This window comes from Onychostoma macrolepis, chromosome 03 (assembly GCF_012432095.1).
Source record: "Onychostoma macrolepis isolate SWU-2019 chromosome 03, ASM1243209v1, whole genome shotgun sequence".
NCBI classification, from domain to species: domain Eukaryota; kingdom Metazoa; phylum Chordata; class Actinopteri; order Cypriniformes; family Cyprinidae; genus Onychostoma; species Onychostoma macrolepis.
Window position 1 is genome coordinate 53,083,451 of NC_081157.1, and position 24,720 is coordinate 53,108,170.

Sequence of the window (24,720 nt, forward strand, 5' to 3'; positions counted from 1 at the left end):
AACAAAGCAAGAAACAGCTTCAATTCAGAATTTATCATCAAATTTCAGTAATATTACAGTTTAATGCCTCGACGAACTACGAGACAACCTTCTCTCGGCTCAGAAGGAAGTGAACTGGAGCAAAGCGCGCGGGCGCCAGAACAAGATATAGTCTTAAAGTGACTTCCTGAAAAATCTTGAAAATCATACACATCTTATATAACAATAACATAATAGATACAATCAGTCACTTGTTATAACAGATTTATGCAGATGATATTCTTTTTCATTTGGTGATGACGCAACAAGATGATCTACTTACTGTGAATGTTTTTTGTATGTCTGTGTAGAGAATATGAATGAGTGAAACTCTTCCCACATGCAGTGCAGTGATACGGTTTCTCTCCAGTGTGAATCCTCTCATGTGTTTTCAGATTTGATGACACGCTGAATCTCTTGTCACAGTGTGAACACTTGTAAGGTTTCTCTCCAGTGTGAATCCTCTCATGCAGTTTTAAACTCTTTGCTGTAGTAAAAGTCTTCTCACACTCAAAGCACATGTAATCTCTCACAGCAGTGTGTATTTTCTGATGTACTTTCAAATAATGAAGAAGTGAAAAACTCTTTTCACACAAATGACATGAATATGGCTTCTCCTTTGTATGAACTCTCAGGTGACTCTTCAGGTCTGAAGCTCTCAAAAATGTTTTCCCGCATTGATCACATGTGTACAGTTTCTCTCTAGTGTGGATGTTCATGTGATCCTTAAGGTTTGATGATTGTGTGAAACTCTTCCCGCACTGATCACAAGTGAATGGTTTATCTCCAGTATGAACTCTCATATGGTTCATAAGGTTTCCTTTTACTGTGAAACTCTTCCCGCACTGATCACATGTGAACGGTTTCTCTCTAGTGTGGATCCTCTCATGTGCTTTCAGGGCTCCTGACTGTTTGAATCTCTTGTCACAGTGTGAACACTTGTAAGGTTTCTCTCCAGTGTGAATCCTCTCATGCAGTTTTAAACAGTTCGCTGAAGTAAAAGTCTTCTCACACTCAAAGCACATGTACTCTCTCACACCAGTGTGTATTTTCTGATGTACTTTTAAATTATCTAGATGTGAAAAACTCTTTCCACACAAATAACATGAATGTGGCTTCTCCTTTGTATGAACTCTCAGGTGTTTCTTCAACTTCTACATGTGTACAGTTTCTCTCTAGTGTGGATCCTCTCATGTGTTTTCAGATTTGATAACTGATTGAATCTCTTGTCACAGTGTGAACACTTGTAAGGTTTCTCTCCAGTATGAACTCTCATGTGAATCTTAAGATGATGTTTTCTTGTCGATCTCGTTCCACACTGAGTGCAGGTGAAAGATTTCTTGGCTCTTCTTTTCTTTAAATCTTTCTGAGTTTGAGAGCAACTCAAAGGTTTTTTTCCAGTTCTGAAGTGATTTATTCCCTCAGCTTCACTCAGTTCCTCATTCTCCTCGTTTTCTTCAATCAACTCTGAAATAAAAGTAAAAATGGCTTATTTTCATTAACTCATAAAAAATAAGAAATGTGAAAAGACAAACACAAACACTGATGTAACAGCAGAAATTAGACAATTGCTACACGTTTTGACGCAGTTTCATAAATAAATCTAGTAAATTTTATATATACATCTCTGAAACTTTTTCATTCATCAAATTATGATTTTTTAAAACATAGGCACAAATCCCATGTTTCTAAAGGGAGAACTATTAAACATGTTTGATCAACTACACAGTTATCTAACATAACTGTTGAAAAAAAAGTACCCAGTTTACAGAAAGTATCTCTTATTATTTGATTATTCAGCTATATTACTGCAGAGCTCTAAATAATTCTACAATTACAGCACAAACAATCTACATCTGCTTGAAGCGTTATAACCATCAGCACTATTAATAAAGAGAGAAGAATAAACAGCAACCTGTTTGTTGTTCAGTATCTTCAGTGTGTTTGATTCTGCAGGGTTCTGGATCTCTCATCTTCTCTCTGTCCTCTTTAATAAACTCAGCTCTTCCTGATGCTCTGATGCTCGTCTTCACTTGTAAACTGATGGGAATATTCCAGCATTTACTGCTGAATGTGTGATTGTTGTGAGGAGCTTCACTGAAAACATTTTGTAACATGATTTTGATGTACCATTTCTATGGTAATGCAATGTCTGATTTTAAAATGGGTTTCAAAGGATGAATTTTGAGATTTTAAGTTTTCAACTTATATATAATTTCTTATGATTTCTAAAGCGTGATAAAGAAAAAGGCAACTAAGAAGACTTTCTGTGACAAAGGTCAGAACTCCTGTTATGATGTAGATTTTTCAGGTCCACTCTTGTCATAAATTAATCTATTACTTTTCCCACATAATCTTTTAACAAAAAAAGTGGTAAAATACCTATTTAGGTCTTAGACCTTTCCAACGATATATAGGGGACAGTGACATTTGGAGGCCCCCCACCCCCAATAAAAATCAATGTGCATTTATTCAATCAGAAATACAGAAATAACTAAAATGTTGTGAAACTTACATTTAAAAAAAAAAAAAAAAAATGGTTTTCTATTTTTACCATACTTTAAAATATCTGTTTATTTGAGTCATAGCTGAATTTTAAGCATCAATTTAACACATCCTTATGAATAAATGTATTCATATCTTTAAAAAAGAAAAGGAAAGGAAAAAAAAATAAATACTGACCCATTGAATTGCAAACTTTTGAACGCTATTGTTATAAAATATTTCTATTTTAAATAAATGCTGCTTTTATTATTATTATTTTTTACTTTTCTATTTCACAAAATTACTGTTTTGTTGTTGTTGTTTTGGTTTTGTTTTTTCCTGTAGGCTATTTTTCATGAAATAAATGTATAGATTGATGAGCATAAGAGACTTCTTTAAAAAAAACATTAAACAGTAATGTGTCCAAACTTTTGACTGGTACTGTACAGACATATTAATCCAACTTTATCTAAAGCCCGGTACACACAAAAGCCGATGGTTGGCCGTCGGGCAGGTTTTGTTCTTCGGGCGACTAAGTTTTCACAGTGTGTTCCACGCCGTCGGCTGAAATTGGTCCTTGTCGGCTTTTTTTCGGCCGATTTGACATGTTGAATCGTCGTCGGAGCTCGTCGGTCAGTCGGGCCATCTGATCATTCTGATTGGCTGTCCAGCTGGCGAACCAGTGCGCGAGAAAAGGCGCAGAACGGACGTGCTACTTGGCCGTCGGGTGTCGAGCGTTGGCTTTGTGTGTCAGGGCAAATTTGGACCCAGACCCCGCAGTCTGCTTTCATCATCACTAGTTTGTCGGCGTCGGCTTGGTATGTACCGGGCTTAAAGGGGTCCTATTGTGCTCTTTTACAAAGTCTTGATTTTGTTTTGGGGGTGTACTAGAACACGCTCTCATGGTTGGTGGTTCGAAAATATAAACATAATTTACATTATTACAACACTTTTCACCCCAGCCTGACACAAACGACTCGATTAGTTCTGGGTTTGATGAAAAACGAAATGTGTTGTGATTGGTTAGCTGTCCCAGTGCGTTGTGATTGGTGAACAGCTTAGACGGTGTTTCAGTATTGCCCCGCCCCTTGCCAGAACAGCAAGTCAATATTGCCATATCAATTAAGACCCCGAGAATATTGAACAAGAGGATCGCGCTGAACCTTTGCACGCACGGATATTGCAAGACATATTAAAGTGGTAACGTTATTGTTGTTGGGTTTTTTGTGGCTAAATCACATTTTAGATGGGATGTCAACAACATCTTAAAAATAACTGCATTTATGTAGCCTACAGATAAGTGCAACGGTAATATGTATTATGTTTACTGTTAATTCTAACATTATAACATGAATTGCACTGAAACTGTTATACAGTAGAATTTATTTATATCATAGTCTCACAGACTTACACTATTTGTGGCGGCATATATATGCAAATTAATTCTCTGCCAGCAGGAGGCGCTGTTGGATCGAAAGCGATGTTTCCCCGGTAACGCTGTACACAAAGCAGAGCTCCGCTCACATACGCTACTTTATCAGACATTACATGCAAGATGAAATGAAAATGATATCCAAAATTTTCTGAAGAGAGTTGGTTTCTTTCAGAAATACAGTGATATAAAAACACCCGCACCGGGTTTCCATTTTGAAACGTGCAGTGCTCAAGCGTTCTCCCCCCCAACCGTTCAAATTTCCGTAGGCTAGATTTATTTTAATGATATTCTAATGGGCCAATTTGTGATATCACAAATACAGGAAAACAACTTTGTAGTCCAAACGAGCCGTTCGCTGTAGTTCTTGAAAAGGGATTTTTTTTTTAAACGAAATATCTCCCGTTGGAGTTGACTTTGAGATTTGTAACTTTGTAGATCCTTTTATGCCCAAACATACACACTACACACTGACTAAAATTCAAAAAGTGAAAAAGCATAATAGGACCCCTTTAAGGTTTGCGGAGGATGTTATTATAGCCATGATATTATTATTATTAGTGCTGTCAAATGATTAATCGTATGGAAACAAATAAAGAAAGAAATGTACAAAATGTAAAAAAGCAAAAATAAATAATTATTTAGAATTTTATTTTCTTATGTATTTTTCCACATCTATTTTTATTTATTTATACAATTATTTCCACTTTTATTTATTTTCATATTTATGTATTTGTTTACGTATTTATTTCCACTTTTATTTATTCCCACATTTATTTGTACATTTATTTATTTTCACATTTATTTATTTATGCATTTCTTTGAGGAAGGCGTGTTTTACTGCAGGAATAGCAATCGAGCCAGAGTAGTCGACTTAAGTTATAATAACAATAATAATATTCTTTATAATAATGGATTTTTTAAACATTACTTTTAAGGAATATCATGTTTGTCCATGTTTTAACTTAGTATACCTCTGTTGTGCAGCACTTTCCCAAAAATAAAAGGAGTTGTTAAATGTTCATTTGATAACATTTTAAAACATTAATTAAAATATACATAAGTGTTGTAGCTTTATTTTAAATTTTTCTTTCTTTTTTTACATTAAATTTTTTTCAGAAGTGAGACTTCTTATTCTTTTAAGAGTCATTGTTACTGATAAGAATTATAGTTTAATACATACCGTGAAACCGTGATATTTTCTAAAATGATTATCATACTGTGAAAATCTCATACAGTTACAACCCTATACTCAGAACACAAGAGCCATACTCAATTACCTCTTTATACATGTACGGTACTCAATTACCTCTTTATACATGTACGGTACTCAATTACCTCTTTATACATGTACGGTACTCAATTACCTCTTTATACACGTACGGTACTCAATTAGAAAATAATTACTGTGATTCAGCAAAAGGTCCCACATTCCAAATGTTGTTAACATTAAATAATTAAGACTTTACAATAACTAATAATAATACAGAACCTAAAACTAAGTTTAAAAGCGACTATAAGAAATGTGATCTGCCAAAGATAAATGAATAAAGAGAAGATCGCGTTAGCAGCAATGCATTACACTCAGTGATCACGAGACATTCAGTAACAGCACATTATCAGTCCAAACATGGAAAATGTGTCTGATGTTTGTGTTTCTATGTGAAACACCGTGAATTACTGACCTCTCCTCAGACTCATCCGAAAGCTTTATGACTCGCTGCTTTATCAGACAATGACTTTACAGACAGCGTTTGTTCACGGTTCCTCCGAAAGAGACTTCAGACAGACTTCTGAGACAACATCACGATTTAATGATCTACAACAACAGAGCTTTGCTGAGAAGACAATACTTCATTACTGCTACAATACTACTTTCTCCTAGAAATTAGCCTCTACATCAAAGCTGGAAAAAAGTTGGTCAGAAAACTACTTTAAACTGGCGTCCGCTTTTATTTCTCAACTCTCAGAGAATCGAGGACACGATACTGACAATAATAATAATAATAATAATAATAATAATAATAAAAGATCAGATTCAGCAGGAAGTGAAGATAACGCTGGATTAAGTCTGTCTTGTTGTCTTCTTGGATTGAACTGAAGTGTTTTCAGAACAAAAAGAGGGTGTTTCTCAATTACTGGGTGTTTCCACATCGGGACAGGCGTTTATAACTCTTCAGAAAACATCAGATTTAATTCATTTACTTAAAGAGGTTTTGTGTTTGATTAGAAATAAAACCAAAAGCTGAAGATTTATTGTGGTGTATCTTCCATCAGTGTCTTTGCAAATCTACACGATCACTAAAACTGATGGAGATTAACCTCATTCTTTTGTCTCTATACATAAAGAGACATTTGTATCGATGGCCGAACATTATCACCTGATTTTGTAAATGTGGCCATTTGCATTAAGCACCCAGTTTGCGTTTGTCTATGATTTAAATTAATAGCTTACATTTACAAAATGAGCCTTTTTAATGAAAGTAAAGTCCATGCTTAATACAATTCTCAATGAAGTTAAAATGTTAAATTATTATTTTTAAAAAATTGGACTTTTCTTAAATCATAAACAAAGTGAAAAATATTTGACCACATTTTATTTATTGATGATTTTATATTTTATAATAGTGAATTATAATTTCAAAATATAAATCAGAAAGTAAAAATGAATGACTAATAAGCCAATAAGAGTTCCTCTGCTGCCATCTACTGGTTATAGTGGTTATTTGATGTAGCCTATTTCTTTATTTTAAATAACTGTTTGTTTACCACAAAAATGTTATTAAAAATAACATTTAAATTGAATAATTTTTAGTTTAAAGTGCTGTAAATAGTTGTGTTGTCACTGAAAAGTGCTTGAATTTCTCTCTCAAAAGGTTGTACAAACCCTGAACTGAATGCGGTAATAACACGTGTCTATTTCTGCCGCAGCAGCATGTTATCCTGTAGTTAGCATTACTTCTGGTTTTCTACATCAGCGCTGTTTGAAGTGTCTCATGTGCAACAGCTCTTATTATTTGATGCTTCAGCTGTATTATTGCAGAGCTCTAAAGATTCTTTCCTATTACAGCAAATCTACATCTGCTTGAAGCGTTATAACCATCAGCACTATTAATAAAGAGAGAAGAATAAACAGCAACCTGTTTGTTGTTCAGTATCTTCAGTGTGTTTGATTCTGCAGGGTTCTGGATCTCTCATCTTCTCTCTGTCCTCTTTAATAAACTCAGCTCTTCCTGATGCTCTGATGCTCGTCTTCACTTGTAAACTGATGGGAATATTCCAGCATTTATTGCTGAATTACTGTGGGCGGAGCTTCACTGATGATGTGATTCTTGTGGGAGGGGCTTCACTGATGATGTGATTCTTGTGGGCGGAGCTTCACTGAAGAATCTATCTCGAGTGTTTCTGCTGTGATTTTATTTCTACTCTTCTGACATATTGAAATTAATGTATAGTTATCATAAAAGCAGACTATATTTAGATTCATATGGACTGCTGTAACCTGTAGTGGTTGATGAAGATGAGTGTCATTAGTGTTTGTGTTATTATTGATGTTTCATGTCATATTGTGATAATAACAGTATTATCTTTCAGTAGAGCATGTTTTATAGGCTTTTCTCTTCTATCCTGACTCTTATAATCAGTTTCTAACAGAAACACTCAGAATAAAGTGAGATGATCTGCTGATGATCCTGAATGTCTTGTTGAATGAGTGTTGATCGTCTGAGACTCATCAGTATTAACAGCTGCTGAAAACACTTTATTTCATGTCAATAGTTCCTGTTTTCACCTCATTTATTATGCTGATGTCTTCAGATCTCCTGAAAATGCTCATTTAAAGCTCGTTTCATTGTCAGCAGACTGAGGGGTGTTTGTTACAAACATAAGCATTTTTTTCCTGACTTTATACTTTCAAATGTTTTTATTTCTTCTTTCTAGATATCTGTTGTTATTTTAATAAAGCAACAGAATAATCTTAGAATTAGCATCAGTTTTGTTTTTATTTTTATTTTTTATGATACACAGATGTAGATGCTTAAATGTGTCAATTAGTATATGACTTAAAGACAAAAAGGGGTTTTTACAGCAATAAATAAATACAAATCAGGCATATTTAAAACAAAAATCATTTGAGGACATATTCAAATACTATATTTAAGGATCATATATAGTGTAGCCCCAGAATATTCATTAATTGTCATTTTAAATCTTTATATTTGCCGCTATCCTTCACACCACTAGGTTTAACCCAATTGTTAGCAAGAAGTTTTTAATCATTTAAAATATAATAAAATATAATATGATCACTTTTTCTTTGACATATTTTAATAAGTACAGGTCAGAATAACTATGTTGTTTTATATAAATATATCTGTTATGCTGAATGATGATGGAACATTATTTCATCTATATTTTGACATGTTTTCACAAAAGTTATTTGAAACATATAGACACTTGCATTTAATTGATCTTCTATGTAAAATCACTTTTGTAAATTTAATTTGATGCAGACACTAAAATTTGACATCTGGATCCAGTAACAGATATATTAAAAACTGATATGTTTATTGTATGCATATATGTATATATGTTTTTGGTTTTGGCAGATCAGCTCTTCTCACAGCAATTACATTACTTTTTTTAGTTCTTTTAATTCTGCTAAGAGCCCACAGCGTGATTTTGAAGAAGAAGAAGAAAAAAAGGGATTTTTAAGGGATTTTTTTCTATAATGATACTTGCAGGATATTGTGCTGATTGTGTTTTTGTGCTGGTCTTGGCTTGTTTATGATAAATAAATGACACTAAACCACCAGTAGGTGGCATAAAGTCTCTGTGTTAATGAGAGATGCATTGAATCGTTCACTCAACCCATCGAGTGATTGACTAACTGTGTTCAAAATCGCATACTACCCTACTATATAGTACGCAAAAAGTAGTAGGTGAGCGAATAAGTATGTTTGAATCAAAAGTATTCATAAAAGAGTAGGCGAGAATTAGTAGGCGAGTGCACTAATTCTCACAAGATTCGGACGTACGTATACTTAAGTTGCATCCTTATATGCCTACTTACCTACTATATAGTAGTGAAAAAGAGTATGTGACGAAAGAAGTACGTTCCAAACCTCAGTGTTTATAGTAGGCGAGAAATCCCTGGATGTCCTGCTACTGTTTCAGCCCAGATTCTGAAGTGTTCATCGACGGACACTTTTCTATCCCAGAAGCCCACGAGAGAGGAAACGTCATCACCGTACAGGGCGGAGAACAGCGACGAGGCTGTTTACAAATGTGAGTATTACAAACCAAAACACGGTTCCTTGTGTTAAAATCATATTTGTTGAGCTACTGTTGAGCAAACTGTTGCTTAAGGTATAAACGCTAAACAGTGTCAGGGGTCCGGGCCCTGTGTTTCTCCCTCTCACCACCAGAGGTCGCCATCTCCAATCCACCCAGACTCCTTTACCTTAACTCCACACACCTGTGCACCTACTCACACACACACAGCTGTTGCCCATCCTGATGGCTATTTATACTCCTTCCCCACGCCTCTCCGAGCTGGATTATTAGTTGTTTATATGTGGACTGATGCAAGCACTAGCTAGTGGTGGGCAGAGCGAGGCTTCGTGAAACACTGAAACAATCGAAGCAAATGTGTCGAGGCTTCGAAACAATTCGACACCCGTCTCTACGGTAACACCTAGTGATCACTTTCAAGTATTGCTCTGAAACAGCTTCGACAGAGAAGCAGTTAGACGCATTGATGAATTATAGCGTACTGTATGTTGTGTTAACTCACCTTGGTTTGAATCCCGGTGAAGCTCTAATTCATATAATTATAATAAGCATTTCAAATTTGTGTTTTTATTGTTCTGTTATTGTAATGTGTTGAAACATCGGTCTGACATCTGAATGAACTCTTTGTAAATAAATGTTATTTTCATTGATACTATCTATCAATATCTTAATAATAACTTTTAATCTAACCTAAATATAATTAACCAAATTACACTATAAATATCACTATATGGCAAAATCTTTCTCCTCTCACAAAAACCCACGAAGTAAATATGCGTTAACTGCACTTTTATCTTCATGTGGGAGTTAGGCTGACACAGATGTGCGATTTGTATGGAATTATTTTTGTCTTTATTATTCAAACAAAAATTCTGTGTTTGAGAACAAAACTAATTATTTTGTAATTAAAAAAAAAAAAGAGCGGAAAAAAACTCTGAAATTTATAAAATTATTTGCAGTGTTTGTGAATCTTTTTTTAAAAAAAAAGTTTTTCTTTGTGCACTTCAAAAACTTTTCATCATGAAACCACAAATGTTGCTCTCTTTTCTGCTGTCTTTTTTTTTTGTGGGTCTAAAACTTGCTTGCTAGTGACGCTGTGTCTCAGTGGGCGGTCTGTACCCACCAGGATCAAAGGCCTTTTTCTATTGGTCACTCTCGATTGAAGTCACAGGTTGACCACGCCCATGATTCATAATATAGAGGAGGCAAAACCTTAGACCTGATGCAGCATCATCCAATGTTGCAGTCACCCTCAGGAGGTACACAAGCAAAAGCTGAAGCGAACATTGTCAATCATCAATTCTTATTTTACTAAATTTGCTCTGCATACATTTTTGTCTTTAATGTGTATGCACTTGAGGCCCAGTGCCTGATATGCACAGCAACGTTTCCAGTGTCAGAAGTAGAAGTGCATGCCAGCTTGTGGAGAAAGGTAATGGTAATAGTAACTCACAGTTGAGTACATTTTTTGTCTGGATACTTTGATGAATAGAAAGATCCAAAAATCAGCATTTATCTGAAATAAATAGCTTTTGTAACATTATACACCATACCATTCAAAAGTTTGGAGTCAGTATGTATGTGTATATATATATTTTTTATAGTTATATTTTTTTCATTATTATTATTATTATTATTTTTTTTTTTTTTTTTTTTTTTTTATGTAAGTGAGAGAAAAATAAAGTAAACTGTGACATACCCAAATTCTATTATATCCCAGTTCTACAATTAAAACTGATACAAATTTTCAACCAAAAATTATTCAGACATTTTGACCTGACCATGTTTTGCTTAAGTGTTTTTTCTTTAATTGCTAATGCAACCTTTTTACTCCACAGACTGATCACAATGAAGCATTGCTTGGTGATTGGTTGACCTAAATTGGTATTATTTGATTGTGCACTTAAATTTAACAGCTGACAGCTATTCAACCGAATTCATTATATACCTTTCTATCAAAGTTTTCAGACATTATCAAGATGAATTTGTTCTGACGCCGTGAGTACTTGTCATAGTTTATTACCATTTTCTAAACCATAGTGAATAAACTGTGATAATGTGAGAAATGTTGAAAGTGTCTGAATTAAATTTGGTTTGACTGTATATTTTCTAATGTGTTGATTTCAAATGCATTTAGTCCTGATGTTCTTGTCTGACCTGCTGAAAACATATCAACAGATGATCAGAAACTGATCCACCCTCTTAAAACACCAGGAGAGACTCATTATTTCACTCTTTTCTCTCAGACTGACGCTTTTCTGAATTTCAGGACAAAATCAAAAGGAATCAGCGATCAATGAAGAACAAAAGGACACATTTTCCAGAAGGATTTTTGAGTTGACATCAGACCATAATCGTGGTTATTCATTTTTATTTTTCATCTTTCAAAAAGAGAAAGTAAAGATTGCTGGAGCTCAAACTGAGGAAATGGATTCAGACGCTGAATATGATTATATTTGTCCCGTGTGTCATGAAATCTTCACGAATCCCGTTCTTTTATCATGTAGTCACAGCTTCTGTAAAGAGTGTCTTCAACAGTTCTGGAGAACCTCGTATGCTCGGGTGTGTCCAATGTGCAAAAAATCAAGAGAGGAACCTCCATTTAATCTTGTGTTAAAAAACTTGTGTGAGTCGTTCCTGAAGAAGAGAAATGAGGTGATCTGAGGAGATCTGCAGTTTACACAGTGAGAAACTCAAACTCTTCTGTCTGGAGGACAAACAGCCGGTGTGTGTAGTGTGTATTAATTCACAGAAACATGATAATCATAAATTCAGACCCATCAGTGAAGTGGTTTCATCATATAAGGTGAGAGAAACAACTTTTAGCCAACTTCATATTGTTTTAAAGTCCTGTTTAAGTATTGATTTGATTGATCAGAGCTGGCTGTGTTTAGTTCAGCTGAACTTCATTATCAATAAAGTTTCATAGATTTGGGGAATTAATAACTACGGGGGAAAATAGTTTCATACAGGCCCAGTTGGTATTGGAGAACTTTTTTGTAAACACTTTATTTTGATGGTCCCTTTTGAACATTCTGTTGACACTTAGTAATGTTGCAACTACATGGCAACAAACTCTCATTAGAGTATTAGAAGACTGTCTGCTTCATATCTACTAACTCTTTAGTGTGTTGGTCTTCCAACAGATTCTACTGACTGTAAGTAACTTTGCAAGTACATGTCAACTTATTCTGACCCTAACCCTATCAGTCTACTAATGCTCTACTAACACTCTAATGGGAGTTAGTATAAATGTAGGGGCAATGTTACTTATAGTCAACAGAATGTGTTAAAGGGACCATCAAAATAAAGTGAAACCACTTTTTTAGCTTCAATAAATAACATTATCATTTACAAACATTGTGTTCACTCAGGTTGCCTTTGTTTTATGGCAGGTTTTAATTTCTGAATTAATTTAGTATGAGATTTTCATAAAAATAGAAGAAATCTGGATGGGGGCAAATACTTTTGCACTGTATCGTCGTCTTTTCTTTTTTCACTGTAATCTGGTGTTTTATGTATTTTTATTTTGTTTAATTCTAGGAGGAGCTCAATGCAGCACTGAAATAATTACAAGAGAAACTTCAACACAATGAAAACATTAAAGGAGAGTTTGAGAAAACAGTTGAACACATCAAGGTGAGGAAATAGAGTTCAGAGTCATTTTCATTACAGCTGTACATCACTATATACAGTTATGATCTGATATATTAACTTCATGTCATTTGTAAATAGACCTAAAATCTAACCTAAAAAGGATAATGTGGTGACTTTTAATATTTAATAAAAAATAAATAAATTGACTCAACAGTAATTCTTGTTTCAGTTACTGTGACAAAAAAATCTTTATTTGCAAAATAAGACGACCATCATTACAAGAACAAATCAATTTAGATTGGCTAAACAAACTATTGTTACTTAGAAGAACTATAAAACGATTGAGACAATTCAAACGTCTTACTGCATCAAGATGCTTTTTGTTTTTTCCTCAATTAATTTTTATTTTTACAGTGAATGCATGAAATGCTCATTTTATTATAATGAATACTGATATGATGATTTATGTGAGGAAAAGGCTGAGAATTAAGATGTTCATCTTGAAAGAGAGCTGCTCAGATATATTCTCATAAATTCAAGCTTGTGTTTTATAGCAGAAAGAAAGTATTTCTTTCTAAGTACAGTTTGTGCAGAATTATTAGGCAAGTTGATATTCTGGTCATATTTTTTTTTTCCAAGAACATTTTTCCAATTCCAAACCACATCAATCTTAATAACTACTATTGATTTTGTATTTATTAATTTATAAGTGATATACAATTGTCCATGAAGGCTGATTTCAGGTGTGCTGAATTATTAGGCAGGTTTTCCTTTACAGATAAAATGAGCCAAAAAAGAGACTGAACTCAAGACTAAAAGTGAAAAAAAATTATTAAATGCCCATGAGAAGGATGCAATAATAGAATTAGCAAAGTTAAGGCATGACCATTGGGCAGCGAAATGCTCATTGGGTCAGCAGGGTCAGAAAAAAAAACAGGTGGAGAAGAAAAGACTGAATAAGAATTAAGGTGAAGAATTAGGAGAGAAACCATCAGGAATCATTTAGTCTCCAGCACCATCATTTTCCAGAACTGCAACCTTCCTGGAGTCTCTAGAAGTGCAATGTGTCTGGTTCTCAGAGACTTTGCTTGGGTAAAAAAAATATTTAAAATGGCCCTCACTTAATAAGAATAACATGCTGAAGTGTTGCGAAATACATGAAGACTGATTTTGTATAGGATTTATGGACAGATAAGCTGAGAGTGACTCTTGAAGGACCAGCATCACATCCTCTTGTACCACTGTTTGAAGAATTCTCCTTTAATGTTTTGAAGAATTTATCTTCCAGAATCTGGTAGTAAGTTTTGGGAGCTCATTTTAGTTCATCTCCTATCCTGAAAAGTCTGTCTTGCAGGATTGATTAAAAATGAGCTCCTAAAAATGTTTCACTTTAATTTTGTATCTTCCTCATAGTCAATACCCAATAATAGATGATCCCATTCTATCTGCTGAATGACATCTTTAAAATTCTATCTACAGTCTTTCATAATTTAGTTTAATACCAAGTACAAAGAGAAGCAAAGAAGGATCAATTGCAAAGCTACATGACATTATATATTGCATCTGCATTTCCTAAATACATCATTAAGTGGAAGAATAACTAGTCATTTTAAAAACAACAGTGAAGAACAAAATTTAAAACAAATCTCAGTCTTTCTTAAGTGTTACAGTCTCTTCTTCAGCTCCCTGAACAAGAACGGTTTGTAAAAACTATTACTTTCCTTCATAAGACAGTAAGCAAACTACAAGTGACTTATATGCATTATAAGACAATTGAACATATGAAACTCATAAGACTGTCTATCACAAAATAAAATGGCATAAAATAATTAAACTTTTTGACATCATCTTTGGGGAGGAACTCCATCTTTGAGTTAATCTGAATCTCAGTTGAATCAGCTGGTTTTGAAGATGAAGATGAACTTCGAAAACTTTATATAATGTTTCTTGGTCATGTCGCTTGTTATGGCAGATTTATCCAGATTATATTCTATTGCTTGATTCATTATTGTGTCACATTTAGAGAGGACACCGCATCAGACCTGAAAGATCTGTAGATGATCTACTTACTGTGATTGTTTTTTGTATGTCTGTGTAGAGCAGATGAATGATTGAAACGCTTGCCACATGCAGTGCAGTGATACGGTTTCTCTCCAGTGTGAATCCTCTGGTGCAGTTTTAAACGGCTCGCTGTAGTAAAAGTCTTCTCGCACTCAAAGCACATGTCCTCTCTCACATCAGTGTGCATTTTCTGATGTTCTTTCAAACTTTGCAACGAGTACATCGTGTGTTGTGGGGAGTGTTCCCGGTTCCGGTTGATCTAATTAATGCAGCCTAACAATCCTTTAACGGATTTGAATAATAGAAGTGTCACAGGTCGGGGTGGGCACTCAAATGACCGGCCGTCACCCCTGACTTGCACACCACCGTGAGGAGCTGTACCACAGGACACAACAGGCGAGACAACAAAGGTAGGTATAAAACAGGTCTTCGCATGCGCATTGCTGAGACTGTTGCTACTGCGTGTTAATTCCTTATCGTCTATTTTCTATCTTAAGATCAGTTTTATACACTATAATTTTCGTTTCTATAACGTGTGATTATATCCCCTATAGCATTCTACAACAAAAGCAATCAGAGCGCCTTATCGCTAGTTTTATTTTGATTTCCCGAGTCTGCTATTAGCTTATAGCCAGTTAGCACCGCCAGCTTGGTTGCTGCTAATCTCGCTTACATTGCTAATACTCTATTACACACATTACCATTGTTTCACTGTTACTTGCTTAAATGGCGGATTTGTGTCCACCTCTGAGTGCAGGTGAGGACACGTTCGAGCTACATTCGGTGCAGCTGGAGCTGGAGGCCGTGGAGAAGCAGATCCGCGACCTGGTGGAGAAGCAGGCCCAGCTGAGAGAGCGGAGAGCCGCGCTGGAAATATCCCGGGCTGACGCTCACAAGTCCGGGGTAAGTATACAGCACGCTGCTAACACTCCCACCACCTCTACTCCGTGTGTTTCTCTGCACAGGCCCTGTGCACCCAGGACGCGATCTTCCCAAGTGTCCTTCACTCCGGCGCCGGGACACCATGGACCCTGGGTGCACCAGCAGCGGAAGACGCGAGCCAGGCCCCGGGTGATGACCTCTCCCCCTCCGCCGCCTCCGGTCTTCGAGATCTCCACCCGGAACCGCTTCGCTCCCCTCCGCGAGACGGAATGCGACGCTGTGATCGTCGAAGACTCCATCGTCCGGCACGTCCGTGCTACGTTAGCTGAAGGTAAAGTGCACACTCACTGTTTCCCCGGTGCTCGTGTTCTCGATGTTTCTGCGCAGATACCTGCGATCCTGAAGGGCGACGAGAGCATCGGAGCTGTTGTGCTGCACGCGGGGGTTAACGACACCAAGCTGCGGCAGACGGAGACACTGAAGAGGGACTTCAGGAGCCTGATCGAGACGGTACGCAGCACATCGCCCGCGACGACGATCATCGTGTCAGGACCGCTTCCCACGTATCGACGAGGACACGAAAGGTTCAGTAGACTTTTTGTTTTAAACGAATGGTTATTGTCATGGTGTAAAGAACAGAAACTGCTCTTTGTTAATAATTGGAATCTTTTCTGGGAGCGTTCTAGGCTTTTCCGTGCTGATGGCCTGCACCCCAGCAGAGTCGGAGCCGAACTCCTGTCGGACAACATCTCCATGACGCTACACTCCATCTGACTAGTAAGCCAATTCTCAAATAACTGCTATGATGGCTTTTGCTCTACCCTCCTAAATGACAGAAGTACTTGCGTTGTCCAATCTATACAGACTGTATCTGTTCCCCGAATAGTGAGGTCAACATATAAATTTAATGTAGGATCTAGAAAGAATCTGATCGTTATTAAACCTGAAAAATGCAAAATAGATGAACAAAAACAATTTCTAAAGCTTGGGCTCCTAAACATTAGATCACTCGCACCCAAAGCAGTTATTGTAAATGAAATGATCACAGATAATAGTTTTGATGTACTTTGTTTGACTGAAACCTGGCTTAAACCAAATGAATATTTTGGTCTAAATGAGTCTACTCCACCAAGCTACTGTTATAAACATGAACCCCGTCAGACTGGTCGTGGCGGTGGTGTCGCTACAATATATAGTGATTTTCTCACTAAGTGCGTTTACATGCACCCTCTTAATGCGATTATGATGAGATTTTGGCGATATTGCGATTACCTCAGGTAAACGCAATACTTCGATCTAAATAATGCGATTAAGCTCATAATCGCAGCAAGCATAATCGTATTAACATAGGTGGCGTATGCCGATTTTAATCGAAATACACAGGCATGTAAACACCTTAATCGCAGTATTGCCGCTCTGACCAAAGTGCGCATGCGCTTGTGACATGAATAACGTGACACGCACCTGTAATAATACGGAGATTAGAAACGATGGAGGGGAAGAAAGCATCGCATTCTGAGGAAAACACAACAAGCTGCCAGCAGTCTCTGTTCCTTACCCTCATCCAGAGCAGAACGTGACTGCAGCGTAAGCAAACAAATTCTATCACATTTCTATGGCGCCGAAAAAGCGTGCAATACAGCCATACAAAATCATTATGCATTAGATGTAAATAAATTAAAACAGCGACCAGTAACACTGCTCTTTCTGAGTCCAGCATTTGTGCTGTCCAGTGGGGTATGTGAATAATGGCAGTAAAAAATTAACCACAATTCTTAGCGAATAATACGAATAATGGAAATTGCATGTAAACGGGAGTAAGAGCTTTGCTCTTGACATGTAAACATCAAAATGCGATTAAGTCCTTACTCTGATTATTGGAAATAATCGCAATATTCGTGCGCATGTAAACGCAGTCAATGTTACTCAGAAAACAGGATACAGGTTTAACTCCTTCGAAATACTTCTACTTAATGTTACACTGTCAGATATGCAAAAGAAATCTGTCCTATCTCTTGCTCTGGCTACTGTGTATAGACCGCCAGGGCCATATACAGAATTCCTAAAAGAATTTGCAGATTTCCTCTCAGATCTATTGGTTAATGTTGATAAAGCGCTAATTGTCTGAGATTTTAACATTCACGTTGATAATACAAATGATGCGTTAGGACTTGCGTTTACTGACCTAATAAACTCTTTTGGAGTCAAGCAAAACGTCACTGGGCCCACTCATCGTTTCAATCATACGCTAGATTTAATTATATCGCATGGAATTGATCTTACTGATATAGATATCGTACCTCAAAGTGATGTTACTGATCATTTCCTTGTATCGTGCATGCTGCATATTACCGATATTAACTATATGGCTCCGCGTTATCGTCTGGGCAGAACTATTGTTCCAGCCACCAAAGACAGATTCACAAATAACCTGCCTGATTTATCTCAACTGCTCTGTGTACCCATAAATACACGTGAACTAGACGAAATGACTAGCAACATGGGCACTATCTTCTCTAATACATTAGAAGCTGTTGCCCCCCTCAATATGAAAAGGTTAGAGAAAAACGTACTGCGCCATGGTACAACAGTTATACCCATTCTCTTATACCCATACCCATTCCCTATACCAAGCTGGAAAAAAGCTGGTCAGAAAACTACTTTAAACTGGCGTCCGCTTTTATTTCTCAACTCTCAGAGAATGGACGACTGGATACTGACAATAATAATAATAATAAATCGATCAGATTCAGCAGGAAGTGAAGATAACGCTGGATTAAGTCTGTCTTGTTGTCTTAGAAGTGGGTGTTTCTCAATTACTGGGCGTTTCCACATCGGGACAGGCGTTTATAACTCTTCAGAAAAGCACGGAAGCCCTTCTATATTGAGAAGATTTATTGTGGTGTATCTTCCATCAGTGTCTTTGCAAATCTACACGATCACTAAAACTGATGGAGATTAACCTCATTCTTTTGTCTCCATACATAAAGAGACATTTGTATCGATGGACGAACATTATCACCTGATTTTATAAATGTGGCCATTTGCATTAAGCACCCAGTTTGAGTTTGTCTATAATTTAAATTAATAGCTTACATTTACAAAATGAGGCTTTTTTTAATGAAAATGAAGTCCATGCTTAAAACAATTCTCAATGAAATTAAAATGTTAAATTAGGAAAATAAAAATAATAAAAATAAGTTTGTTGTTCAATTTAGTTTCATACATATGTGGCAGAGATGGTCAAGTAGAGAGAGATTACTAAACACAGAACACTAAAATGTTTAACTATTGATCAGCTTCGTCTCCCAGAATCCAGCGGAAATAACAGCCTTATCAAAGACACACAGGTTCACTGCTAAAGACGGGTGAGCATCAACACAACAGACACTTTATTCAAATACAGAAGTTACACAATACATTACTTTTTTGCATTGTGTAGCAAAGTTAATTCTACACAAGTATTGAAGCATATGTGTCGCTAAATTCAATTTGCAATGCAGTAAAATGGCAATGTATTTCTGTATTTAAATTTACATTTTCCCATTTTACATATGTGCAACATTTAGTGCAAAATGAAAATTCAATTATATCATTTAAATTTGCCATTTTCTGCACTACTTTTAATATGCAAATTGAAAACATATTTTAAAGCTTTATAAGTTGCAAAATTAAAATTAAATTTTATTACCCAAATTGATTAGATAGTTTAACATGTCCAAGCAAAAATTGTAGCAAAATTATAATTTAAATGCTGTTTTTCCTAAATGCATTTGGACTTAGGTTTGGGACACTTGGGATTGCATTTTCATCGCGAGACCGCGGGATAATTGTAGCAAAATGAGTTTCGAAATGCATTCTGAGCCAAAGGTGCAGCAAAAGGGTAGCAAAATGGTGATTCAAATGTCTTTTATTTTACTTTTATTTTTCTTAAATGCATTGACACTTACATATATGACGTTTCAATTGCATTTTCATTAAATACCCACGACTAACAGGACGCACAATAGGTCAATATCAAGATCTCTCACTGTTTACACTCGGATTGATGCACGTAAGCAAATACACAGTGCTATTCTACACTTATTTACTACCTTGCCTTATATTTTATTACTAAAAATATAAGCTTTAGATGATTGGATCCGTTCTGAGGGAATTGAGCTGTTCTGGGTGAATCAGGCTGGTGTTAAACTGAAGATATCAGACTCCAGATATCAGCATCAGATCACTGTATCATCACTCTGACTACAACACTCCTGAATGAAGATCACAACAGAGAGAGAAGATGCAGTGTTACTCACAGAGATCGAGTCCAGAGCTCAGTCACATATACTGTCAAGAGTTCAGGTCAGAAAACAATCTCATGATCAGTTACTGAAGAGTCTCTGTTAGATCTGATAATATAATGATGCTAGAGTTATCTTGTGTGTTTACTAATTAAAACGTGATAGTCATATTCTACAGTTTGATTAATCTGAACTAACATTCATCTTCACAGCTCAAGATGATCCAGCGTCACCAGTGATTCCAGTCCACAACACAAAATCAACTACAACGACACCAACAACTTCTACACAAGGTACAGACAAAACATGATCTTTCACTGTTCTGAGTTTTACTGGATCCTCTCTCGTTCATGTTAATGAAATGCACAACAATGGTTTTGTTGCTTCATGCAGTGAATGTGTTAATGTCAGTGCAATGATAAATAGTGTTTTATTTGTTCAGTGTATTAGCTGCATATTTTAACTGAAGATAATTTAGGACTACAATGAGTACAAGCTCCACTCTTCAGCACAATGATAACCAAAAACACAGACATGAATATACTAGAATCTGCTCAATATAACTGCGCTGGTATTACTAAAACACTGAATAAGTTCAACTGAAATCAAATGTTTCATTTTACATTATCAAGTAAAACAAACAGATGCAAGAGAGATAGAGAGATTTTTTTCAGAAACTGAAAGAGTTTTTATGTTTTTTTGTACTTCAGTTTCTCTCGTTCAAATTAATTGTATTGCATGTGACATGGTTTTTATTTTATTTTTTGGAAATCCTGAAAATGTGGAAAATAGATGTTCTTCACGTTTAATGGCTATTTCCAAAACAACAACAACAAAAAGCATGCAGTCTGTGTCGAGGCAAAATCACTTGTTTTAGGTATAGCCTGAATTGTGAAAATGTTCACAATTATTATTTTTTCATGTTTCTCACTGCATTTATCTTGTCTAATAATGATAAACTGACTGAGCCAATAAATAACGGTTCAAGTCATTAGATACATCAGCTCTATAAGAACCTATTTAACCCTCTCTTGAGCCCCGAAGTTAACAGCTTTACAGAAAACGAAAACAGATTTATTTACCTGTTAAAGGCCTTGACATTATCATTCAACACATGGCCTATTCTGGGGAAAAACACTCTTTTCAGACAAACGTAGATTAGAGAACTTTCAGAGATCAATTTGACTATATATTGTCATTGTGAAATAGTAGTGATCTAAGCCATGAAATCTATAAAAAGACCTCATGTCTCATTCACCGCTGAGAAAACATTACAGTACAAAGCACATAATATTACAGTGATAACAGCTTTCATTCTCGCTCTGTCTGCGATAGTGTAATGAACACGCTGATCGTGTGTGTGTGTGTGTGTGTGTGTGTGTGTGTGTGTGTGTGTGTGTGTGTGTGTGTGTGTGTGTGTGTGTGTGTGTGTGTGTGTGTGTGTGTGTGTGTGTGTGTGTGTGTGTGTGTGTGTGTGTGTGTGTGTGTGTGTGTGTGTGTGTGTGTGTGTAGAGGTATGCAAACATATACACTGACAGCAGACAGTCAGCCTATCGTAATGTTCGGACCGAGCGATATGATTGGACACCTTCCACAGACTTATCTCAGTGTGCAAAGACCTGATTGACTTGAAATTATTGGAGGTATATAGTAACAAACATATCAATTGGTTAAGACATCAAGTAGGATAATAAATTATTTTTTCTTTTTATAATCTGATCTCAAAAATGAAAGTGTGCTTAATGGGTACATGAGTTTAATAGCTACGTTTACCCTATGCATTATAAGACAATTGAACATAATATGAAACTCATAAGAAAGCACAAAGATATAATTTATATCATGAAGCAACATGATATACAAGAATAAAACCTTCTGACATTGTTCTTTGGGGAGGAACTCCATCTTTGAGTTGATCTGAATCTCAGTTGAATCAGCTGGTTTTGAAGATGAACTTTATTCACTGTGAAAACTTTAGATGATGTTTCTTTGTCATGTCCCTTCTTATGACAGATTTATCCAGATGATATTCTATTGCTTGATGCATTATTGTGTCACGTTTGGAGAGGATGCAGCACCAGATCTGAAAGACCTGAAGATCTACTTACTGTGAATGTTTTTTGTATGACTGCGTAGAGCAGAAGATTGATTGAAACGCTTCCCACATGTAGTGCAGTGATACGGTTTCTCTCCAGTGTGAATCCTCTCGTGTCTTTTCAGATTTGCTGACCGACTGAATCTCTTGTCGCAGTGTGAACACTTGTAAGGTTTCTCTCCAGTGTGAATCCTCTCATGCAGTTTTAAACACTTTGCTGTAGTAAAAGTCTTCTCACACTCAAAGCACATGTACTCTCTCACACCAGTGTGTATTTTCTGATGTTCTTTTAAATATTCTAGACGTGAAAAGCTCTTTCCACACAAATGACATGAATGTGGCTTCTCCTTTGTATGAACTTTAAGGTGCTGGTTCAGGACTGAAGCCCACAAAAATGTTTTGCAGCATTGATCACATGTGTACAGTTTCTCTCTAGTGTGGATGTTCATGTGTTCCTTAAGGTCTCCTTTTTGTGAGAAACTCTTCCCGCACTGATCACATGTGAATGGTTTCTCTCCAGTATGAATTCTCATGTGTGCCGTAAGGTCTCCTTTTTGTGAGAAACTCTTCCCGCACTGATCACATGTGTGTGGTTTCTCTCCAGTGTGGATCCTCTCATGTCTTTTCAGATTTGATGACTGACTGAATCTCTTGTCACAGTGTGAACACTTGTAAGGTTTCTCTCCAGTATGAACTCTCATGTGAAGCTCAAGATGACGTTTGCAGGTCAATCTCTTTCCACACTGAGTGCAGGTGAAAGATTCCTTGACTCTTCTTTTCTTTAAATCTTTCTGAGTTTGAGAGCAACTCAAAGGTTTTTCTCCAGTTCTGAAGTGATTTTTTCCCTCAACTTCACTCAATTCTTTATTCTCTTCCTTTTCTTCAATTAACTCTGAAATAAAAGTAAAACTGGATTATTTTCATTATTACATTAAAAAAAAGAAATGTGTAAAGACATAAACGTGAACCCTGATGTAACAGCAGAAAGTTGACAATTGCTATACAACATTTTGGTGAAGTTTTATAAATAATAAATATATATAAATATAAATACATCTAGTACATTGATTTTTAAAACATTATAGGCACAAATCCCATGTTTCTAAAGGGAGAACTATTAAATATGTTTGATCAACTACACAGTTATCTAACAAATAATTTTGTTGAAAAAGTACCCAGTTTACAGAAACCTTATTATTTGATGCTTCAGCTGAATTATTGCAGAGCTCTAAAGATTCTTTCCTATTACAGCAAATCTACATCTGCTTGAAGCGTTATAACCATCAGCACTATTAATAAAGAGAGAAGAATAAACAGCAACCTGTTTGTTGTTCAGTATCTTCAGTGTGTTTGATTCTGCAGGGTTCTGGATCTCTCATCTTCTCTCTGTCCTCTTTAATAAACTCAGCTCTTCCTGATGCTCTGATGCTCGTCTTCACTTGTAAACTGATGGGAATATTCCAGCATTTATTGCTGAATTACTGTGGGCGGAGCTTCACTGATGATGTGATTCTTGTGGGCGGAGCTTCACTGATGATGTGATTCTTGTGGGAGGAGCTTCACTGAAGAATCTATCTCAAGTGTTTCTGCTGTGATTTTATTTCTACTCTTCTGACATCTTTGACAGATCAGATTTGTTACTTTACATTGTTAAAATATACTGGAACAGAAACTGCTAAATACTTTACGCTGAGCCTATAATGAGCCACGTGACACATTTTAAATCTATGTTAATATAGATAAATATGAGTAAAGATTGACAATAGAAACAATAAATATTCCTCGTGCCGCTTTATTTTAAAAGGTTTCTGATCTTTGTCTTGTTTGATCTAAGTTGATTATTGAAATGAATGTATAGTTATCATAAAAGCAGACTATATTTAGATTCATATGGACTGCTGTAACCTGTAGTGGTTGATGAAGATGAGTGTCATTAGTGTTTGTGTTATTATTGATGTTTCATGTCATATTGTGATAATAACAGTATTATCTTTCAGTAAAGCATGTTTTATAGACTTTTATCTTCTATCCTGACTCTTATAATCAGTTTCTAACAGAAACACTCAGAATCAAGTGAGATGATCTGCTGATGATCCTGAATGTCTTGTTGAATGAGTGTTGATCGTCTGAGACTCATCAACATTAACAGCTGCTGAAAACACTCTTTATTTCATGTCAATAGTTCCTGTTTTCACCTCATTTATTATGCTGATGTCTTCAGATCTCCTGAAAATGCTCATTTAAAGCTTGTTTCATTGTCAACAGACTGAGGGGTGTTTGTTACAAACGTGCATTTTTTCTAACTTTATACTTTCAAATGTTTATTCTTCTTCTTAGATATCAGCTGTTATTTTAATAAAGAAACAGAATAATGTTAGAATTAGAAATAAAAACTCTCAAACGATTCATTCATTTAGAAACTGAGCGAGTGACTGTCTTTATGAATGGACTCTCAAAATGTGCTTTTATTTGTTTTTGGCAAAGTGAGTGATATATTCAATAACGTCAGTTTGCTCATCATTAAAACAACAATTAAGATATTATGGTCTGATAACAATCACACAGCTTATACG

The 24,720-nt window shown here is 35.8% G+C and overlaps 1 protein-coding gene across 1 annotated transcript; it reads right to left on the reverse strand.

The window, feature by feature from the left end:
* Nucleotides 1-293: 293 nt before the first annotated feature.
* LOC131535837 (zinc finger protein 883-like) lies at nucleotides 294-23,801 on the reverse strand. Its single transcript, XM_058768342.1, has 6 exons — nucleotides 23,469-23,801; nucleotides 22,199-23,039; nucleotides 14,890-15,015; nucleotides 10,305-10,362; nucleotides 1,187-1,357; nucleotides 294-1,145 (listed from the first exon to the last, which is right to left on the reverse strand). The coding sequence occupies exons 1-6, from the start codon at nucleotides 23,524-23,526 to the stop codon at nucleotides 294-296; spliced, it is 2,106 nt and encodes a 701-aa protein (XP_058624325.1). The 5' UTR covers nucleotides 23,527-23,801.
* Nucleotides 23,802-24,720: the final 919 nt, after the last annotated feature.

Excerpts from the sequence above, each read along its gene's own strand:
- LOC131535837 (XM_058768342.1), bottom strand. The coding sequence starts at position 23,526 with ATGAGAGATCCAGAACCCTGCAGAATCAAACACACTGAAGATACTGAA. Across the intron at positions 15,016-22,198 it reads TGTGGGAAGCGTTTCAATCA|AGCGAGCCGTTTAAAACTGC; the intron begins ATCTTCTGCTCT and ends GACTTTTACTAC. Across the intron at positions 1,146-1,186 it reads GGATCCACACTAGAGAGAAA|ACAAAGGAGAAGCCACATTC; the intron begins CTGTACACATGT and ends CTGAGAGTTCAT.